The 20,135-nt window shown below is 52.1% G+C and overlaps 1 protein-coding gene across 1 annotated transcript in view; it reads right to left on the bottom strand.

The window, feature by feature from the left end:
- The window catches only part of SLCO2B1 (solute carrier organic anion transporter family member 2B1), a gene marked incomplete at both ends in the record, with an annotated part of 43,321 nt that extends 27,312 nt beyond the window's left edge, over positions 1 to 16,009 (bottom strand). Inside the window, 6 exons of the mRNA XM_080612760.1 lie at positions 957 to 1,087; positions 2,979 to 3,077; positions 4,483 to 4,710; positions 6,199 to 6,361; positions 6,453 to 6,590; positions 15,929 to 16,009. Of these exons, the coding sequence (XP_080468886.1) occupies positions 957 to 1,087; positions 2,979 to 3,077; positions 4,483 to 4,710; positions 6,199 to 6,361; positions 6,453 to 6,590; positions 15,929 to 16,009 (840 nt within the window). The remainder of the gene's footprint in view (positions 1 to 956; positions 1,088 to 2,978; positions 3,078 to 4,482; positions 4,711 to 6,198; positions 6,362 to 6,452; positions 6,591 to 15,928) is intronic.
- Positions 16,010 to 20,135: the final 4,126 nt, after the last annotated feature.

The following is a 20,135-nucleotide window of genomic DNA, read 5'->3' on the forward strand; positions in this document are numbered from 1 at the left end:
GTAAAGCACGTGTGAAAGGCAATCACACAGGCTGGAGTATCAATTGAGTGCAATATCACCTACTAAGCGCGTCCCAGCAGCTTCTGTAACATTCCAAACCATAGCGTGATGCCTCCTCTTAAAGAGCACTTTGGTTTGGATTACTCCTCATGAAACGCCGGGACCTGCAGCCACTGAAGTGCTTGGGAACCTCCTGAGCTGTTCTGCAGCTTGGAGTGGGCACTGAAGCCCTCAGAGAGGCTCCAGAGATGTAAAAACCCTCGTAGTAAACATGCAGTAAAAGACTGTCCCAGCAAGAGCCAGGGACAAACATCCCCTGGACAAGCTGCAGGCAGACAGACGTTGGCTTGAAGCGACACGTTCAGGCTCTTAAAGGTTTTTCCCTGTCACTTATCACTGAGGACTTTACAAAGCCAGGGTGTTTAGGGGATGGAAAGCATCTAAAATCCTTTTGGCCAGAGAAGAGATCACAGGGAAATGGTCACACACCCTAAGGAGATGGACTGCTCATAGAATCATGGGATTCTATGGGATTGGTTGAAGGGACCTCAAAGCTCATCTGGTCCCCAACCGCTGCCATGGGCAGGGACACCTTCCACTAGAGCAGCTTGCTCCAAGCCCCGTCCTGCCTATGCAGAGGGATCAACACACAGGCACTACCCCAGTGCTCAGCAAGGAAATCATCACATCCATTAAGCTGCTCACACCACGCTGGGTTTCACTGAGCATCTGCTCAGCACACAAGGGCCTCTGACATCAGAGATGAGACCAAATCACAGCTCACAACTGACTTTGGGATGCAGCTATAAACATCACAACCACATCCACAGTGGTGTAATGGTGATGGAGCCACAGCACACAGCCACAGCAAGTAATGGTGATGGTGATGCAGGAACGCGCACATGAGTACACAAGGTGTGCAATACAAAAAGGGGAATCTGCAGCCCTTCTCCTACCTCTTTTGGCATTTCCCGTGGGAAGAAGAAATAAGGCACCACAGACAGGGCCACGAGACTGGCTGCAACCAGGAAACCCAACCACCAGGCTCCGACCCACCGCGGGTCCTTGTTCGTGAGCTGGACTTCACCTGCAACGCGGATAGAGATATGGGTATTAAATCACAGGTGACTGGAGGGATCCCAAAGAGATGGTGATGGGTATCCTAAACATCATCCTGCTCCAAAGCAATGGCTCCCATTCTGGGGAGCATCACTTTTGGGGGCTGAGCAGCCTTTGCACCCAAGTCATCCCGTGGTGCTAAATGACATTTCATTCTTCTTTACCATCATTTTTAGTGTCTAAAAACCCACTAAGCCCTTTGGATGGAGACAGCTGAGACAGGGATGTCCTCGAGCTGGAAAGGCAAAGGAAAGCATCCCCATCACAGCCTTTCCAGATAAGAGATAACCGTGTTGTGACAAAGCTTGGAAATACTCAAGGGGATTAAGTCATAATATCTGTCAATAGGACTTCCTTTCCTTTTCCTTTCCCTTTCCTTTCTCTTCCCCTTTCCTTTCCCTATTTTTCCCTTTCACTTCCCTTCAGAAAAATCCTTTATTAGGATGAAAATGGAATTAACTACAGTTCACTTTCAGCATCCAAGAGCACTGTTAGGTTTCTTTACAGTCTGGCTACCCACACAAGGACCCCATTCACAGCAGGACCTGGACCATGGAGCTATTCCCACCAGTCTGGTCCATCAGCCAGTGCCTGCTTTGCAGTTCAACCAACAGAACTCCTTCTTCACAAATGCTGGAACAGGGATTATATCCCTTCCTCTTCCCTGTCTTCCCCCAGTTCATCCCATCCTCCTCTCCTGTCATCCTCAGGACACTGCCAAAAATAACATTTTCTGTGGGGAAGGTACTTGGCATTAATAACACAGAACATGCAGGAGCCAGGATGCAAATTCACAACAGGGCGAGTGTGAACCAAGATCTATTTGTACAGGAAAAGGGGATACCTGTGGTTAGGCACTAGTCACGAGCAGCCCCAGGAAATGAGTGCTCCCAGAAGCCTCTTTGTTCACGGTGAGGTTTAACACAAGTGAGCTATCCTCACCGGAGGGGTGCAATTAAAACTGAAATCAGTTCACTGGATTCGGCACAGCGGCCATGGCCGCATCTCGTCTCCCATCCATGGCAGGAGCAAGAGATAGGCCAAAGAAATTGGATCATCTGCTCCTTGCACGATGCTTTCAGCAAACTGGGGTTTTAAATCTCCTCCTGAATAAACACCAAGTTGTGTTTTTTCATAGTTAAATTAGATTAGTGAGTTAAATTAGATTTAGTATTAAGCAGCCACAGCTCGCTGGCTCGTTCCAGTGGGGTGAAAACACCTTTAGGCTGAAGATAGCTCTAAAACTAGGTGTTCTCCACTTCTGGCTACTTGGGCACATTTCTCACTCAAGGTCCATCTGCAGAAGACAGTTTAGAAGAACAGAGCATCAGGGTGTGCAGGTAAACAGCAACCCTCATCCCATTGCTTCATCAGGTGAAGCAGGTGAGACAAGACTCCAGACACCTCTCCATGGTTCACCCACGGAAAAGGACGGATAGCTGCAGCAATAACCCTCATAGGAGGAGGCAGATCAAGACTAGAGTGTGCTCTTGTGCTGCAAACATCATAAATGCATAGGGTGACAAAGCCCAGGGCAAAAAACGACTGGTGAAGGCAGTGAGCGGGAGTGAACCAGAGGCCCTGAGAAAGAGACAAAGCTCCTAAATGCACCTGTATTATCAACACGTATTGCTCATCCAGCTCCATACCCGACACTCAATCTCCCCCCTGGCAGGTTAAAGACATTCCCTTTGTCCTGTCCCTACAGGCCCTTGTTTAAAGCCCCTCTCCAGCTTCCTTTAGACACCCTGGTTGCACCCTCATCCACGGAGGGTCAGGATGCCTGGAGAGGGGCTGGCTCAGTACATGGGACGCAGTGTGAAGGATGCTGCTGGCTCTCCAAGGACACATTCGCTCACCTCCAGTGACTTTGTCAATGTCCACGTAGAAGCGCAGCATGGCAGAGCCCAGCATGAAGGCCACCCCTGGCCCGATGACGGTCACAGAGAACAAGATGCCTGCAGAGGGATGAGAGCAGAGAGGGAACATTGGGGCAGGATAGGGCTGGACCAAGGTCCACCACATCCCCCTCCAGCACAGCTGCTCCCCTGGCAGCTTTCCTATCTCACACCATTCAAAGGGCAACAGCCCCATGCTTTCCATGTTCCCTTCACAGGAAAGGTTTTGCAAAACTCAGACCCTTCCTTCCCCTTTTCTTCAGCTTCCTAGAAAGACTGAAATACACCCAGGAACAAGATGTGCCCCTTGGCATAAGAAATGCGGGAAATGCAATGTTTTTTACAAGGTTAAGGAGACAAAAGTTATCAGCAAACTCTCCCAGATGAAATACTGATAAAAACCCCAAATGCATACAAGATCCATCTTGCAACAGATGAGCCTTTCAAATATGGTTCAGAGGTTTGGAGCATGTACCGGCGTAAAATTTAATGCAGCACTCCCAGTTTCTTGATGGGAATAACCTGGTTTTCAGCCACACTTGTTATCCAATTCAGCTAGAAAAGGGCTAGAAAGACCTGCAAAGACCATCCCACCACCCTTGAGTCACCTCTTTTAGACACCAAGCAATTCTCCAGCACCCCCTCTGCAGAAGGATACTTGCCCACTTCCTAAGTGCTTGATCCTGCCTATTTAGCTTCCTATGATTTTCCCCATATCTGACCAAAGTCTTCATTGCTGTATCTTAATCCCATAGCTGCTGTGAACAACAGAGATCAGGTTATTGTCTTCTCCATGCCGAAGCCTTTCTGGAGGAAGACATGGTTATGATGTTCCTCTCCAGCTTATCACTCCATCATGTCCCCTAAACCATGTTTTCCAGCACTCCTGATCTCTGCAGCTTGTACAAGCTTGAAGCAGATGAACTGTTTCTGCAGGAACCTTCCTAGCACTGGGTAAAGCAGAAGGGCTACGGCAACTCCTGCTCTCATTAACACCAATTAGCACCTAATTATCAACCTAATTCTGGTTTGCTCTCTTCATCATAGAATCCTGGAATGGGTTGGGATGAAGGGACCTTAAAGCTCCTCCAGCTCCAACCCCTGCCACGGGCAGGGACCCCTTCCACTGGAGCAGCTTGCTCCAAGCCCCTGTGTCCAACCTGGCCTTGAACACTGCCAGGGATGGGGCAGCCGCAGCTTCTCTGGGCACCCTGGGCCAGCGCCTCAGCACCCTCACAGGGAAGAGCTTCTGCCTAAGAGCTCATCTCAGTCTCCCCTCTGGCAGGTTCAAGCCATTCCCCTTGGCCTGTCCCTACAGGCCCTTGTCCCAAGCTCCCCTCCAGCTTTTCTGCAGCCCCTTTAGGCACTGGAGCTGCTCTAAGGTCTCCCCTTCAGGAGCCTTCTTCTCTCCAGGCTGGACCAGCCCAGTTCTCAGCCTGCCAGCCCACAGCAGCCCCAACCTTACCCAAATAGAGGGGGGAGTTCCTCTCACTGGCGAAGTCATCGATGTAGGAGATCCCAAAGGGCTGGATGGGGACACCACCGATGCCCAGCAGCGCCTGGGCGATGAACATGACGAGGAGAACCTCGTGGTTCTCCCTGGCAGCATGGGAGGTGCAGCCGGCATCACTGGTGTTCCCCTGGGAGCCCTGGACCCCGGGCTGGCACAGGTCGGTGGTGTTACTGAACATGCCTGTGATGAGAAGGGAAGCAGGATTAAGGAGCTCTCTCTGAAGAGCTTCCCTGGGATAGCAGCAAGCACATAGATATAGAAACATGGAATCATGGAATGGTTTGGGTTGGAAGGGAGCTTAAAGCTCCTCCAGCTCCAACCCCTGCCACAGGCAGGGACACCTTCCACTGGAGCAGCTTGCTCCAAGCCCCTGTGTCCAACCTGGCCTTGAACACTGCCAGGGATGGAAATGAGAACTCATTCTCCTCAGAAAGGGATGTCAAAGTGAAAGTGCTGATTCCAGCACCTTCATCTTCCTTAAACCCCTGGGAGAATGGTAGTGGTGTTTACAGCGGGATCGCCATGAGCCCTGAGTGCTCACATAGCACCTGCACCAACACTACTGCAAAGCATGGCTGGTGGTTTCCAAACTGTCCTTAGCTCCTGACCCCTGTTTGCAGCCATGAATTATTGCCATGATCCATTAAGTCACCCATTAAGGCTTTGGTGGCTGCAGCTGAGCTCTGATGGGACAAGGAAAAGCTTGTTTCTTTGCTTTCTCATTCCTTCACCTTATTTCAGGGAGAAAATCCCAAATCCATGACCTGTTCCTCCATGAGTGATTTAGAGCTGCATGTTTCTCACAGGAGGTTGATTCTCTGGTGGGACCTAAAGCCTGAAAGCATTCATAGAATCATGGAATGGTTTGCGATGGAAAGGACCTTAAGATCCTCCAGCTCCAACCCCTGTCACGGGCAGGGACCCCTTCCACTGGAGCAGCTTGCTCCAAGCCCCTGTGTCCAACCTGGCCTTGAACACTGCCAGGGATGGGGCAGCCACAGCTTCTCTGGGCACCCTGGGCCAGCACCTCAGCACCCTCATAGTAAAGAATTGCTTCCTTATATCCAACTTGAATCTCCCCTGTTACAGTTTGAACCCCAGACAGCTCAGCTAGATCAGGAGTGCCAGGTGAGATGCCCCCACAGGCAGAAGTTAGGTGTGAAACCATCATTCACCTATGGCAGACAGCACTGTTTCACCCCCAAAGCTGCCCCATCGGGTTGAGACAAGCTCCTTCCCACACCTCCTGTTTCCTCCCCATAAGGGTGACAGAGTTCATGAGACTTTATCTTATCTACGTTAGGACGGTAAGGGAGGAGTTCATGTGCATGAGGACAACTTGGTTCAACTTATGGAAGACGAGAGCCCCAATGGCTGGAGAAGACCTTCCCGGTACCCAGGGTTTGTTTGCTGTGTGGATGTGCAGAAGACAAGGAGAAACAGAGGAACAGCCTATGCTTTGATTCTTTTCATGGCTTTTCCCATGGTTCCAGCTATCCCTGGCTCTGCTTTCCATCCTCCATTGCCTCTTAGGACTGAGATGATTTCAATCCCAGACAATTCAAATTCCTTGAGGGCAAACCCGCTGTTTGCAGCTCCCAACCCCTCCAGGGAAGGTCTCATTTTTATTGTCCCAAAAGGCATAAGATAAGTTCCTAGAGTACCTACTGGCAATGGACTGGTCATACTTGTAGGGTCCCGTTATGAAGTGGGGCAGAGACATGAGGAACCCAGCCAGGGAGACGAGGATGGCACCACAGCCGATGAAGCGAGGTCTGTGCACCCGGCTCCCGAAGTAACTGATGAAGACGATGAGCAGCGTGTTCCCAACCTGCAGCAGGACACACAGACCAAGAGGTCTCACCGGGGAACAGCAGGAGCGTGGGGAGAGCGTTCACCAGGAGAAGGAAGCTGGTTTTCACCTCATTGAAGGATGCAAGCAGCCCTGAGGTCTGGCTGGAGAGGCCGTATCGTCTCTCGATGGTGGAGATGGAGCTCTTCAGATATCCAGAGACCAGGAGCTGGGAGAGCTGCAGAAACCCATGGCAGAAGACAAAGAACTGCCAAGACAGAAAGAGAGCATCCAGCATGGTTACTGTGAGCTGCAACACAACCCACTGCAGCTCCTACACAAAGGCATGATCATTGCGCATAAAGCTGTCCCCATGAGCCTTTGAATTACCCACCATCAATGGTAATGGAGGGAAGGGATGCCATCCAGAGGGACCTCGACACGCTTGTGAGCTGGGCTGATGCCAACCTGATGAAGTTTAACCATGCCAAGTGCAAGGTCCTACACCTGGGTGGGAGCAATCCCAGGCACAGCTACAGGTTGGGCAGAGAAGAGATTCAGAGCAGCCCTGCAGAGAAGGACTTGGGGTGTTGGTCAATGAGAAAATGAACATGAGCCGGCTGCAGTGTGCGCTCGCAGCCCAGAAAGCAACCGTATCCTGGGCTGCATCAAGAGCAGCGTGACCAGCAGGTCGAAGGAGGTGATCCTGCCCCTCTGCTCTGCTCTCGTGAGACCTCACTTGGAGCTCACAACTTGCTCCAAGCCCGTGTCCAAGCTGGCCTTGAGCACTGCCAGGGATGGGGCAGCCACAGCTTCTCTGGGCACCCTGGGCCAGCGCCTCAGCACCCTCACAGGGAAGAGCTTCTGCCTAAGAGCTCATCTCAGTCTCCCCTCGGGCAGGTTAAAGCCATTCCCCTTGGCCTGTCCCTACAGGCCCTTGTCCAAAGCCCCTCTCCAGGTTTCCTGCAGCCCCTTTAGGCACTGGAGCTGCTCTCAGGTCTCCCCTTCCCGCAGCAGAGGGGCAGGATCCCCTTCCTGAGCTGCTGCTCACACTCTGGGGTGCAGCCCTCTCCCTGCACTGGGTATCCTGGGTCCTTGCAGAGCTGCTGCCCTCAGCCTTGGACACAACCCCAGATCCACAGGCACTGCTTTGGCAGACCTGTTCCCAGTCCCTGGCCAGGGCAGGGCATTGCTCTGGCTCTGTGCGTTCTGCAGCCAGCTCTCATCAGAGAGCAGTTTCACCCAGAGGAGCTGCTCAGCCCGGCCTGGATTTCTGCTGTGTCTCATTCTGATCCAGGGCTGAAGCGTGGTCACTGCCAAACTGGACCGCTCTGTAAGCAGAGGGACAGTTTAGAACACAACAAGAACGGTGAAGCTCCCTTGGCTCCCCGAGAGCTGGCGCACAGGAGTACGGGTACCACCAGCACGAGTGATGGCGTTGGCATCATGCAAAGCAGGATGCCAGCCAGGACCTTCCCCCTTCCAGGCTCATGTCACAATCTATGTCTGGACAAGGAAAATGTCACCCAGCCAAAGGGAAGCTTTCCCAGAGCCAGCTTTGCTGAAACTCCTGCATTCCTGCGGGACAGGCTGGCTATATCCAGCCACTGCTTCCTGAATACACAAGTTCAGATGGAAATTCCGAAGCTAGATTCATATTTTACCCGGGCATTCATAGCACACAGCTCAGTGGGTACCCAGGACCTTCATGGCATGATGGTTTACATCAGCTGCACACCACTGCCCCCCCCATCCTCTTCAGCTCAGGAGGTCAAAATGGGTTGGGAATGGGAATCTGGTGTTTTATTCTCCCCTATATTGGCACTTTAAAGCACTAAATCCCTGTAAAGGACTCGCAGTGCCTCGGTGTCAGCACCAGGCAAGGACTCCAGTTCTGGCTCCAGGAGCTGTTTGCTGTTTGCCATCAGATCACAGCACGGCTGCTGATCTGCCAGGAAAGGCAGGAGCAGACTCATGGACTCCAGATCTGCTGGAGAGATCCATGTGCTCTGGCTGCACAGGCGATGCTGGGCTTGTCCTGCAGCCCAGAGCCGCTTGTTTACATCCCTGTATCTGCTCAGGACATCTGGCTCTTGACCTGGATGGGCAGGAAAGATGCTTTTCACGCCTGGAAGAAGACACCATCACTGACACCAGCGTGACCCCAGCAAACAGAGTTAGAGCTCTCCCTGAGGAGGGCATAAGCTCAGCTCTGCCTCAGAGCCACAGGCACCTCCACGTTGCCAGAGGTCATAGGGACATGCACAACCACAGTGAACTTCTGCCCCAGGAGGCCTCAGCAGGGCTAAGGAAGCCTGCTTTCATCTGAACCTTTCCTGTCAGCAGAGCCTGCTCCTTCCTGCTCCCAGCAAGAGGAGGGAGAAGCAGCGGACAGCAGGGTTGTCAGGAATGAAGGCAACACGTTAAAATCACATTAGATGGGCTTATCAGCTCCCAGGAAACAAACCTCCCAACCTAGAGCATCCCTGCCCACTCTCTCAAAGCACAGGCTGTGGATCCTGTCTACTCACAAACCTTGGAAGAGGAGTGTGACACCAAGAGCCCTGATTCAGGTCCCCTCCACTCTAATGCAAGGTTAGTTTTGGCCAAGTCCCAAAGGATGAGCCTACACTTGCAAACAAAACAGATCAGGGTCCAGTCTCTGGTACCAAGGTCAGTGGGAAGGGAACAGGCTGCACCCATCCTACCAAACTCACTGAGCCTTCAAAACAGGGTGGTTTCACCCCAAATGCTTGCTAGGAATGGTCCTGCTCTTCAGATCACAGCATCATAGAATGGTTCAGGTTGGAAGAGACCTTAAAGCTCAGCCAGTTCCAACTTCTGCCTAAGAGCTCATCTCAGTCTCCCCTCTGGCAGGTTCAAGCCATTCCCCTTGGCCTGTCCCTACAGGCCCTTGTCCCAAGCCCCTCTCCAGGTTTCCTGTAGCCCCTTTAGGCACTGGAGCTGCTCTAAGGAGCCCAGAAATGCGATCACACCACGATGCTCATCACCAGAGGGTTTTGGTTTCCTCCCAGCAAGCTGCTGCCTGCAGCAATGTTCATCCAGACCAAAACCATGCACTGGAAGGAGGATCCTGCACTTTCTGCAGCCTGCAGAGCACCACAACCTGTGTCCCTGCAGCCTGCTTGGGTTTGGAGGTGCCATCCACACCACAGGTCATGGGTGCAATAGGGATGCAATAGGGATGAGCAAAAGCCAGGGTCAATGCAAGGGTATGAGGACATCATTGGTGCTGGGACATCCTGAGGGGACTGAAGCAGCTTAAGGAAACTGGAGGTGGACAACAGGAGTCCTGGTAGCACCAGGAGCTGGTGGGGTGGTTAAACACAGCCCTGCAGGAGCCTTCAGACATGCACCAAGTCCCACAGAGGGAGCAGGGATGACGAAAGAGCTGCAAAGGCATCCAAGAGCAGGATGAAAGGAAGGGAAGGAAATACCCAGGGGCTGCTCAGCGGAGCTGCTGGAGATCAAGCCATCAATAGCAGGTTCTAATTAAACACTTCCATCTCTTCCCTTCAGCATTTGCCTTTTATGCAATGAGTGCTAAAACCCCAGCACATGAGAGGAGCCAACATTTAACACTTTGCACTGTGTGTGTTGAAAGAGCAAAGACCAAGAGGTTTATAAGAAACCTCGATGTCCTCGTGGTAACTGCAGTGGATGCTGCACACAGGGTTTTAGACACAGAACCCCAGAGAAAGGAAGGGAACATTTAAAGTCAAAATCAAGATAAGCCAACCGTATCCTGGGCTGCATCAAGAGCAGTGTGACCAGCAGGTCGAAGGAGGTGATCCTGCCCCTCTGCTCTGCTCTCGGGAGACCTCACTTGGAGCATTGTGTGCAGTTCTGGTGTCCTCAACATCAAAAGGACATGGAGCTGTTGGAACAAGTCCAGAGGAGGCCACGAGGATGAGCAGGGGCTGGAGCAGCTCCTGTATGGAGCCAGGCTGAGAAAGTTGGGGCTGTTGAGCCTGGAGAAGAGAAGCTGCGTGGAGACCTCAGAGCAGCTTCCAGTGTCTGAAGGGGGCTACAAGGATGCTGGAGATGGACTCTTCATCAGGGACTGTAGTGACAGGACAAGGGGTAATGGGTTCAAACTGAAACAGGGGAAGTTCAGATTGGATATAAGGAAGAAATTCTTTACTGAGAGGGTGCTGAGGCACTGGAATGGGTTGCCCAGGGAGGTTGTGAATGCTCCATCCCTGGCAGTGTTCAAGGCCAGGTTGGACAGAGCCTTGGGTGCCATGGTTTAATGTGAGGTGTCCCTGCCCATGGCAGGGGGGTTGGAACTGGATGATCTAAAGGTCCTTTCCAACCCAAACCATTCCATGATTCTATAAGATGGAAATGGTTGAGAAGGAAGAAACAAAGAGGAACGTGAAGACCATTGTTCTCCTACTTCCACAGGGATCCGAAGTCGACTGGTTCTGGGAAATCACATAGAAAAATACTCCTTTTTTCTAGGATCTCCCAGAATTTGTGTGTTTCCCATTTCTCCGTGGTGGTGATTTACTTTCCTAAGGCAGCAAAATGGAAGGTCTTGCGGTTAAAGCCCTGTAAGTCTCCTTCTTGCTCCTCAGGGTCTCATTGTGGACAACCATGCTCACCATGGGGCAGTTTTAGGCTGGGAAATACTTTCATGGCAAGACACAGAGAGCTGATAATGGCTAGTGTGTGATTCCCAGTGTGCCCCATTGCAATGGGATGATGGTGATGGGTGGTCGAGCCCCAGCAGCGCATCTATCACAGGGCTCCTATGGGGCCTTCCATAGTATTTGGACCACGGTATTTGGTCTAGGGCTGACCACACACAGTCTCAGATGCCACCCTATGCCTTTCCCAGCTGGATCTGGGACACAGTCCTTGTCACAGGGCAGGCAGATCCTCTGTGTCACCTTTCCATGCCATCTGGTGACTTCTCCCAAGGGCTTGAGGCTGGGGTCCTTCCATGCTTGGACATCGGCTGGTGGGATCAGCCAGCCTGGATCTGATGGATTACCCCAGGAAAGGGTCTGAAGGTGACCTGGGTCTGCAGACACTAAGCCTTTCCCAAGACCTGGATCCTGACAGCAGGATGCACCCACAGAAAGCCAGGAGCAGCCCCGAGCCCAGCTCTTTCCCACAAACGGCTCAGCCGTGCTTCTAACAAATCCCTTCTACATCAGTAGAACTAAAACAACCCAGAGAATCCAAACAGGCGCTGGTGTAGCTGAGGAGGAAGGAAGGGAGAGGCTCATTAATAGCTTACTTCAATAAACAGCTGGGAGGTGTTGTTATAAGAGCCTGCTCAGGCTCTGTGTTGAGATCACTCCCACCACAGCAACTAGAGCAGGGGCAGAGGGTGCTTGGTACCAAGGTCCCTCTACCACAGACAACCCCCCTGCAGTGCCAGAAGAGCAACCTTCCTCCTCTGGGGATGTGCCACCACCACTTCCCACCATGGAGAGGGCATCTTCCCAGAGGGAAGGGCAGCAATCCCTGCCAGGTCTTTGCTGAGGTGCTTTAACCCATAGGCAATGATGTCCCAACCCAATGTCCGCATCCTCCACAATCAGCCCTGGGATGGGTGCATCTCCCCTCTACCACACACTGAAGGAGGGGTTTCTCTGCCATCAATCATTAATATCGGAGGAATTCGTCGATTTTCTGCTTTTCTCTATGTTTTCATTTATAAATACGTAAAATATATATAATATGTTAAATTATGTCATATAAAATTATATTAAAGGTAATTTAATTATAATTTATAGTTATATTTAATTATATTATGTATATTTAAATATATGTTATCTATATTTTATATATATAAAATACGTATTTTCTCTATATATTTTTAACTCTATTTTTGCAGGCTCTGCCCTACCAAGCCTTGTGTCTTGTCGGTGACTTATTGCTGCTCCCAGTCCATCCATGTAAGAGAACACAGTGATGTACTCAAACCTCAGCAGCCCATAAATTGCAGACCTTGGGGATTAGACCCCAACAGCTCCTCTCTTGGTGCTCTGCAAACATCTTACAAAGCCTCCATTGTGTTTCTAGTGTTGTTGGTGCAGTCTGGCAACAAATCCTCCATGTAAGGGCTCTGAAAGCTGCACACTCCTGCCCCCATTGCCACAGGGAAGTCCCCATCATGCTGCTCCCATGTGTTTGGGAGACTTCTGCTGCTATTTTAAGGAAGGGTTTTGTGCCTCAGCACATGATAATAGCCTGTGCATTGGGTTGTGCTTACAGAGAGGAGAAAAGGGCTCTGCGACAAATCAGCTTGTGCCAGTTTAATCCAAACCAGTTGCGTGTAATTGGGCACAAGCCCTTTGCCACTGTGCAGACCCACTGGTAATGAAGGCTTGGGGCAGGAAAGCTCTGGTTTGCTCCTGAACTAAAGCATAGAGCAGAGAACATCAAGGGCTGAAGCTGCCACAGAGGGTGAATGTCTATGATTAAGGTCATGGAATGGGTTGGGGTGAAGGGACCTTAAAGCTCCTCCAGCTCCAACCCCTGCCACGGGCAGGGACCCCTTCCACTGGAGCAGCTTGCTCCAAGCCCCTGTGTCCAACCTGGCCTTGAACACTGCCAGGGATGGGGCAGCCACAGCTTCTCTGGGCACCCTGGGCCAGCGCCTCAGCACCCTCACAGGGAACAGCTTCTGCCTAAAAGCTCATCTCAGTCTCCCCTCGGGCAGGTTCAAGCCATTCCCCTTGGCCTGGCCCTACAGGCCCTTGTCCCAAGCCCCTCTCCAGCTTTCCTGCAGCCCCTTTAGGCACTGGAGCTGCTCTAAGCCCAGAGCTGGGTGCAGAACTGGCCCAGAGCACAGTAGAGGGAAATGTTATTGGGCACATCCTCAAGGTGCTGGATGGCAACAGGCAGGGGTTGGCAGGGATGGGAAGCACGTGCCCATGAGACCATGGCACCCCTGTGGGGCCGCTCACCTTCCCATGCATGACCCTACCAAGAGGAGCTTCATAGAATCATAGAATGGTTCGGGTTGGAAAGGACCTTAAGATCATCCAGTTCCAACCCCCTGCCATGGGCAGGGACACCTCACACTAAACCATGGCACCCAAGGCTCTGTCCAACCTGGCCTTGAACACTGCCAGGGATGGAGCATTCACAACCTCCCTGGGCAACCCATTCCAGTGCCTCACCACCCTCACAGTAAAGAATTTCTTCCTTAGATCCAATCCAAACTTCCCCTGTTTCAGTCTGAACCCATCACCCCTTGTCCTGTCACTGCAGTCCCTGATGAAGAGTCCCTCCCCAGCATCCTTGTAGCCCCCTTCAGACACTGGAAGCTGCTCTGAGGTCTCCACGCAGCTTCTCTTCTCCAGGCTCAACAGCCCCAACTTTCTCAGCCTGGCTCCATACAGGAGCTGCTCCAGCCCCTGAGCATCCTCGTGGCCTCCTCTGGACTTGTTCCAACAGCTCCATGTCCTTTTTATGTTGAGGACACCAGAACTGCACACTTCTTCAATGGCATGATGCCTGAAAACGTGCACTTCAGATGACCCAGCAGTGACCACACCAACAATCACAGCCTTCAGTGTCCAAGTGGCCTTTCAGGTCTTCCAGACATCCCAGTTTTATTGGACAAAACCTCCTTCTGTTGCCTGTAGTGGATCACGCTATGGACTATGCTTTGCTGCCAAGCAATGAATCAGTCCCAACCTCCTTCCCCTTCATCTGCAGATGAGCTGTTACCATAATAACCACATAGTCTTCCCAAAAACGTTTCTCCTTCTGCAGCAGTCTCCACCAGAGGATCCCAAACTACTTCTCCATGTGTTTGCATAAGCAGCTTTTCCCAAACTCATGCGTCCAGCATTGGATGCTTAATGCTGCTTGAAGCCAAGACAAGAGGTTGGACTTCAATGGAAGGAGCAGCAAACCTGATTTAACCTGCTCTGATGGACTATAGGGATTCATGCCCAGTACCTCTAAAAGCTCAGGGACCATCAGTCCCAGGATCATTCCCAGAAGGACAGCTTCTCAGCTGCATTTTGATACGTGGCAACCAGTTTTCATGTCACATTCCCTCTCTCTGGAGCTACATCTATATATATAAACTGCAGCGCTGTGATTTTTGGTCCTCCAGCCATGTCAAGCACATAAACCACATTGTGCAATGGGTTTGTGCTTCTGCAAGAACGATTCAAACCCTGGGCTTGAAGTGATGTTTTCCAAGGAAGTCATTTAGAAACCGGACACGGTGACCTAACTTCTTGAAAGCAAAAAAAAAACCACCCCAGAAAACCACACAAAAAGAGAGGAGACTGGGGAAAAACATCCTGTGCTGAGTACAGTCGTGTGCTTGGTGACATGCGTGGCCAGGTCAGCTCTGCCTCGGGGCTGGAAACAGGTTCTGCAGCAGTTTAAATGTGAAGGATAGAATTGGAAAGGAGGATTTGCTCCTTTTGGCCATGGGCTGCAGCCAGGGTAATGCCTGGCAATGGCAGGATAAGGCCTGGCCATGGCTTCATTGAGGTTGCTGTGATTGCAATGATCCCTCCAGCTTCCTGCAACGCTGCTCTGACCTGGAAAGATCCATCAGGATCTCCCTGCTGAGCTTCCCAAGCAGCAACCCAGCAGTGAGGTGTCCATCAGGAGCAGGGCTGGTCTCCACCAAAGCCTCTGCCCTTCTCAGGGTGTGCTGCAGAACAGCAATAAGCAATAGGAGACATGGGCAGCTTCAGAGCTACCCATTGCCCTGCCCAGGTCTGGCCTGAAATACTCCCCCTAAGAGTTTCCTCTGCATCTGCCTTCACAGATACCTTTGCTCAGCAAAGGAGATGTTGATCCTGCTCACGGACCAAGCTGACTGCACCTCAGCAGCTCTGATCTCTGAAGCTTCAACCCCTTTAGAACATTTCCACAGGGAAAAAGTCAATGGGGTTTACTTTAAAGCCCATCTTGCTGGTGACTGAAAAGAGAACTGCTGAATGGATGGGAAAGAGGATGGGGGTGAACCCTCCGGGCTGTAGGGCACCCTCTGCTGTGCCTCCAGCCTCCGCAGCTCTGGTAACCCTCTGCCTTGGTGACTTTGTTATAGACTGGCTCTGGCTTATCATAGAACCAAGGAATGGTTTGGGATGAAAGGAACTTAAAGCTCCTCCAGCTCCAACCCCTGCCACGGGCAGGGACCCCTTCCACTGGAGCAGCTTGCTCCAAGCCCCTGTGTCCAACCTGGCCTTGAACACTGCCAGGGATGGGGCAGCCACAGCTTCTCTGGGCGCCCTGGGCCAGCGCCTCAGCACCCTCACAGGGAAGAGCTTCTGCCTAAGAGCTCATCTCAGTCTGCCCTGTTTCAGTTTGAACCCGTTACCCCTTGTCCTATCACTCCAGTCCCTGATGAAGAGTCCATCCCCAGCATCCTTGTAGCCCCCTTCAGACACTGGAAGCTGCTCTGAGGTCTCCACGCAGCTTCTCTTCTCCAGGCTCAACAGCCTCAATGTTCTCAGCCTGGCTCCATACAGGAGCTGCTCCAGCCCCTGAGCATCCCTGTGGCCTCCTCTGCAGAAAGCCAAACTCCTCTTTACCAGGGAGTATCCTTTGTAATACAAGGGGGTGTTACAGAAAGCAGGAGGTGCTTACCTTGATACTGAGAAATGGGTTCTTGCAGAGTGTTCTCCGGGACTGTTCCACATAGCTGCTCTTGGTGCTGGTACTTGTCATCCTGTCAGCTCAGCTTTATCCGCCTGCCAAGAAAAACCATTCAGCACAAGAATAAGTTGCTCTGCTTGAATCCGCCTTGCTCAGCAAGCAGAATCCTGTTGTGCTTTGTGAGCACCCACACAGCAGCACATGGTCCTCATAAGCAATTAGTGATTATTCCTGCCTTTCATTTTCTCCTTGCACTCGGCTTCTGCAAAGCAGCAGTTGATGCAAAACACCAGCTAGGACTCCTGAGAGGTTAAACACTGTTTGACGTGTGCAAGGAGAGCAGCGTTTGAATATGGAAACCTGCAGAGGGGCTTGGGACAAGGGCCTGTAGGGACAGGCCAAGGGGAATGGCTTGAACCTGCCCGAGGGGAGACTGAGATGAGCTCTTAGGCAGAAGCTCTTCCCTGTGAGGGTGCTGAGGCGCTGGCCCAGGGTGCCCAGAGAAGCTGTGGCTGCCCCATCCCTGGCAGTGTTCAAGGCCAGGTTGGACACAGGGGCTTGGAGCAAGCTGCTCCAGTGGAAGGGGTCCCTGCCCGTGGCAGGGGTTGGAGCTGGAGGAGCTTCAAGCTCCCTTCAGCCCAAACAGGTCTGAGCCTGTTACTGGGGTGAGCTCTGTTTACCATCCTTATCAGTGCCCCGGGTGAAGGGCAGAGAGCACCTCAGTCACTTGCAGGAGATACAAGACCGGGAGGAGCAACTGATAGAGCCAACGGTTGTGCTGCCGTTCAGAGGGACCTCAATGGAGTCCAACCCCGACAAGGGCAAAGTCCTGCCCCTGGGGAGGCACCAGCACTGTCTGTTGCCAACCAGCTCTGTAGGGAAGGACCTAGGGTTGAACAGAAGCCAGCAGGGAAAGCCAGCTGGGCTGCATTAGGAGGAGGATTGCCTTCATCTCCAGAGGTCCCTTCCAATCTCAGCCGTTCAGTGATCCTGTAATCAGGATGCCATAGGGGAAAAGGGGCAATTTTTTTACTGTCCCAAGCTATAGGACTCTAATTGCTCTGATCAGACCCTTTATATCCTTCAATTACACAAGACATCTTGGTTTCTTTCTGTCTGTTATTGACCACATGCCTATATCAACCATCTAAATTAGTAAGCAGATCTCCAGACCTCCCCGTTCCCACCCTGAACCCTGGCTGCAGAGAGCATCCTAAGGGCTTCATATAGTGCGTGGGGCAGGCTCTGGTCTCCACTGTGCTGGTGCAAGCCTCCTTGAGCCTTATTCTCTTTCCCATGGGACTCTACCGTCCCGTAGCAGCTCCTTTGACTTGGTGAGATACAGCTGAGAGCAGGATCCAGGCTCTGCACAAGGGCCTGTAGGGACAGGCCAAGGGGAATGGCTTTAACCTGCCCGAGGGGAGACTGAGATGAGCTCTTAAGCAGAAGCACTTCCCTGTGAGGGTGCTCTATATAAGCTCCAGGTCCATTGCAATATGCATCACCTGGTGACACTGTAGTTGAAGGTCAGTGCTGTGGAGGGAGAAAAATACCCATGGCATTAGAGAGATGGGAAAAGGGGTTCAGAAGAAAGCCCCATCTGAGCATTAGCTCAGCCCTTGAACAGTGCTGGAGCAGTCTTGTGCCATGTGTGAAGGATCTGCCCAGACATGAAGATCCCACCAGGGCGATGCCAAGCTCACCAGCTATGGCTGAGGTCACACTTGCTGCTGTATGTCCTCATGGGATGTAACTGGTTTCAGCTCCCAAGGCTGATGGTTGCAAGGGGCATGGTGTGCAGAAGTGAGATCAAGCTGGCCAAACGGCCTTCCCAATACACACCCATTACTCTGCCTATCTGAGCGTGGGTTTGGGGGACTTCCCTGCAGGCTCAGAGGTAGAAGAAGGGCTCAGCAGCTCTTCTGCACCCCTCCATACATTGGGTCTCTGATGGAGGGTGCTGAGGTGCTGGCACAGGGTGCCCAGAGAAGCTGCGGCTGCCCCATCCCTGGCAGGGGATTGGAACTGGAAGATTTTTAAGGTCCCCTCAACCCAAACCGTTCCCTGTTTCTATGATCAAAGCCGTCCTTTCTGGACTCTCATTTCCCCCCAATGGTGTTTTCTCACCTCCCTGGAAGGTTCCTCCCACCTAAATTTAACCATCCAAAGAAACGTAAATCCATGGGAATCCTCCATCCCCCTCCCTGCACCGCTGACCTGAGCTCCCTCCTCCCTTCGCAGCAGCTACATCTGTGGCATGAACGATGTCTGGGAGGACGATGCCTTTGTTGGGTTTTAGTACCAGGCTTCCTGCTCAGGAAGCTGCATTGTTTGGAGGCACGTTAAACCCATTAGGCTTGTTGTTGAGCACACTCTAATCGATGTTTCCATCTCAGTGGCATCTGCAGGCTCTACAGCAAATGGGGTGAAAGGCTTTGTGTTATCGAGTCCTTCCATTTCCCCCTTGATGAAAGCAAAGGAGCAAGTACCATAGCCTCAAACAAATTAACAAGTGGATGGGGTGATGTATATTCTAGCAAGAGGAGACTTAACAGTGGCATTTATACAAGCATTAAGTGCAGTGCACAGGGGAGGTAAATCCAGGAGGGGAACCTGGGCTGCTGAGTTAGAATCCCTACATCATCCTCTGCAAGTAGCAATTGCTGCCCTCAGCCCCATTGCCAGAGACAAGATATTGCTGCAACAAAATACAGGATGGGATCAATACAGTAAATTCGATTGTGAATTAAAGCATCTGAGAAGCTGCCCTGAACCTCTGGAGGGTTGAGCAGAGCAGGAGCTAAAGCACCAGCCTGTCTCCAGACCAGATTGCCTGTCTCTAGGAGCAGAGCTGGGAGGAATCATTTACAGCCACTGAGTTTGCAGCTGGAGCCGCTGGAATGCTCAGGGGAGACACAGGAGAAAGAAGAAGGGTGCCAGGGTGGTAAGAGAGGAAGCAAAAGGAGTCTGAGCCTGGATTTCCAGGGATGGGAAAGGCCATGGAGCTGGTAACCACTGTAGGCTTAGTGCCCTTCTTTCCCTGGTTATCCATATGAATGCCTTTGCCTCCTCACCAAAGATGCACTCAATGAGATCTGCAAACCACGAACCCTGTGGTGCCCTTGCCCATCCTTTTGAGGCCCCGCTTTAAATGTGCACATCCTTTAACCCCTCTGGGTGTCCAGGAAGCTGCTATACATGGAATTAGAGAATCAGATCATAGAACAGACTGGTTTGGGTTGAAGAGACCTTAAAGCTCATTCAGTCCCAACCTCTTGCCATGGGCAGGAACACCTTCCACTAGAGCAGCTTGCTCCAAGCCTGGCATCCAATTAGCCCAGCCGCTTCCCTACTCAGCTTTCATAGTCTTCCTGGTAGGAGAAAATGGCAGGCAGCACTGGTAGAGCTGTTTTCACTAATCAAGGAGACTGAGAGCTGAGGAATAGTCGATTTTGGAATGGCATCCCTTGTTTTGGAGAGCCTGACCCAAACCCACTCCCAGCCCAGCCCTGCGGGACCAGGACCAGCAGATCCCAACCTCCATTCCAGAGCAAGCTGCTTCCCATCTTTGTGCCTCGGTTTCCCCACGAACAAGCCAGGGAACAGACACCGCCTGCCCCTATAATGGGTTTGGGGAGCAGTGGATAAACTGGGACAGGCAAAGGCTGTGAATGGGGCAGCAGGGACTGACTTAGCACAGCACTGGCCATACTGGGGAGGAAAGGGTGCTGTAGGAAGCCTTGCTCCCTCCCTCCCTGCAACTCCTGCACTGTGCACTCAGCTTCAGGCACGAAGGCACTTTGTCCTGAGCAATAAGGCACCATAAAGCTGAGATGCTGCGATGAGTTTCTAACGATTCCACAGCATCCCTGCAGCTGAGCATCTGCTCCACACCAAACCCCCTCCTCCAGCTCCTCTTAATAATTAACCTGAGAGCAATGAGGCTGTGTTTGCACACACCAGGATTATCCGGAGAGGGGCTTTGGACAAGGGCCTGTAGGGACAGGCCAAGGGGAATGGCTTGAACCTGCCCGAGGGGAGACTGAGATGAGCTCTTAGGCAGAAGCTCTTCCCTGTGAGGGTGCTGAGGCGCTGGCCCAGGGTGCCCAGAGAAGCTGTGGCTGCCCCATCCCTGGCAGTGTTCAAGGCCAGGTTGGACACAGGGGCTTGGAGCAAGCTGCTCCAGTGGAAGGGGTCC

Source organism: Psittacula echo (assembly GCF_963264785.1).
Source record: "Psittacula echo genome assembly, chromosome: 3".
Taxonomy (NCBI): Eukaryota; Metazoa; Chordata; class Aves; order Psittaciformes; family Psittacidae; genus Psittacula; species Psittacula echo.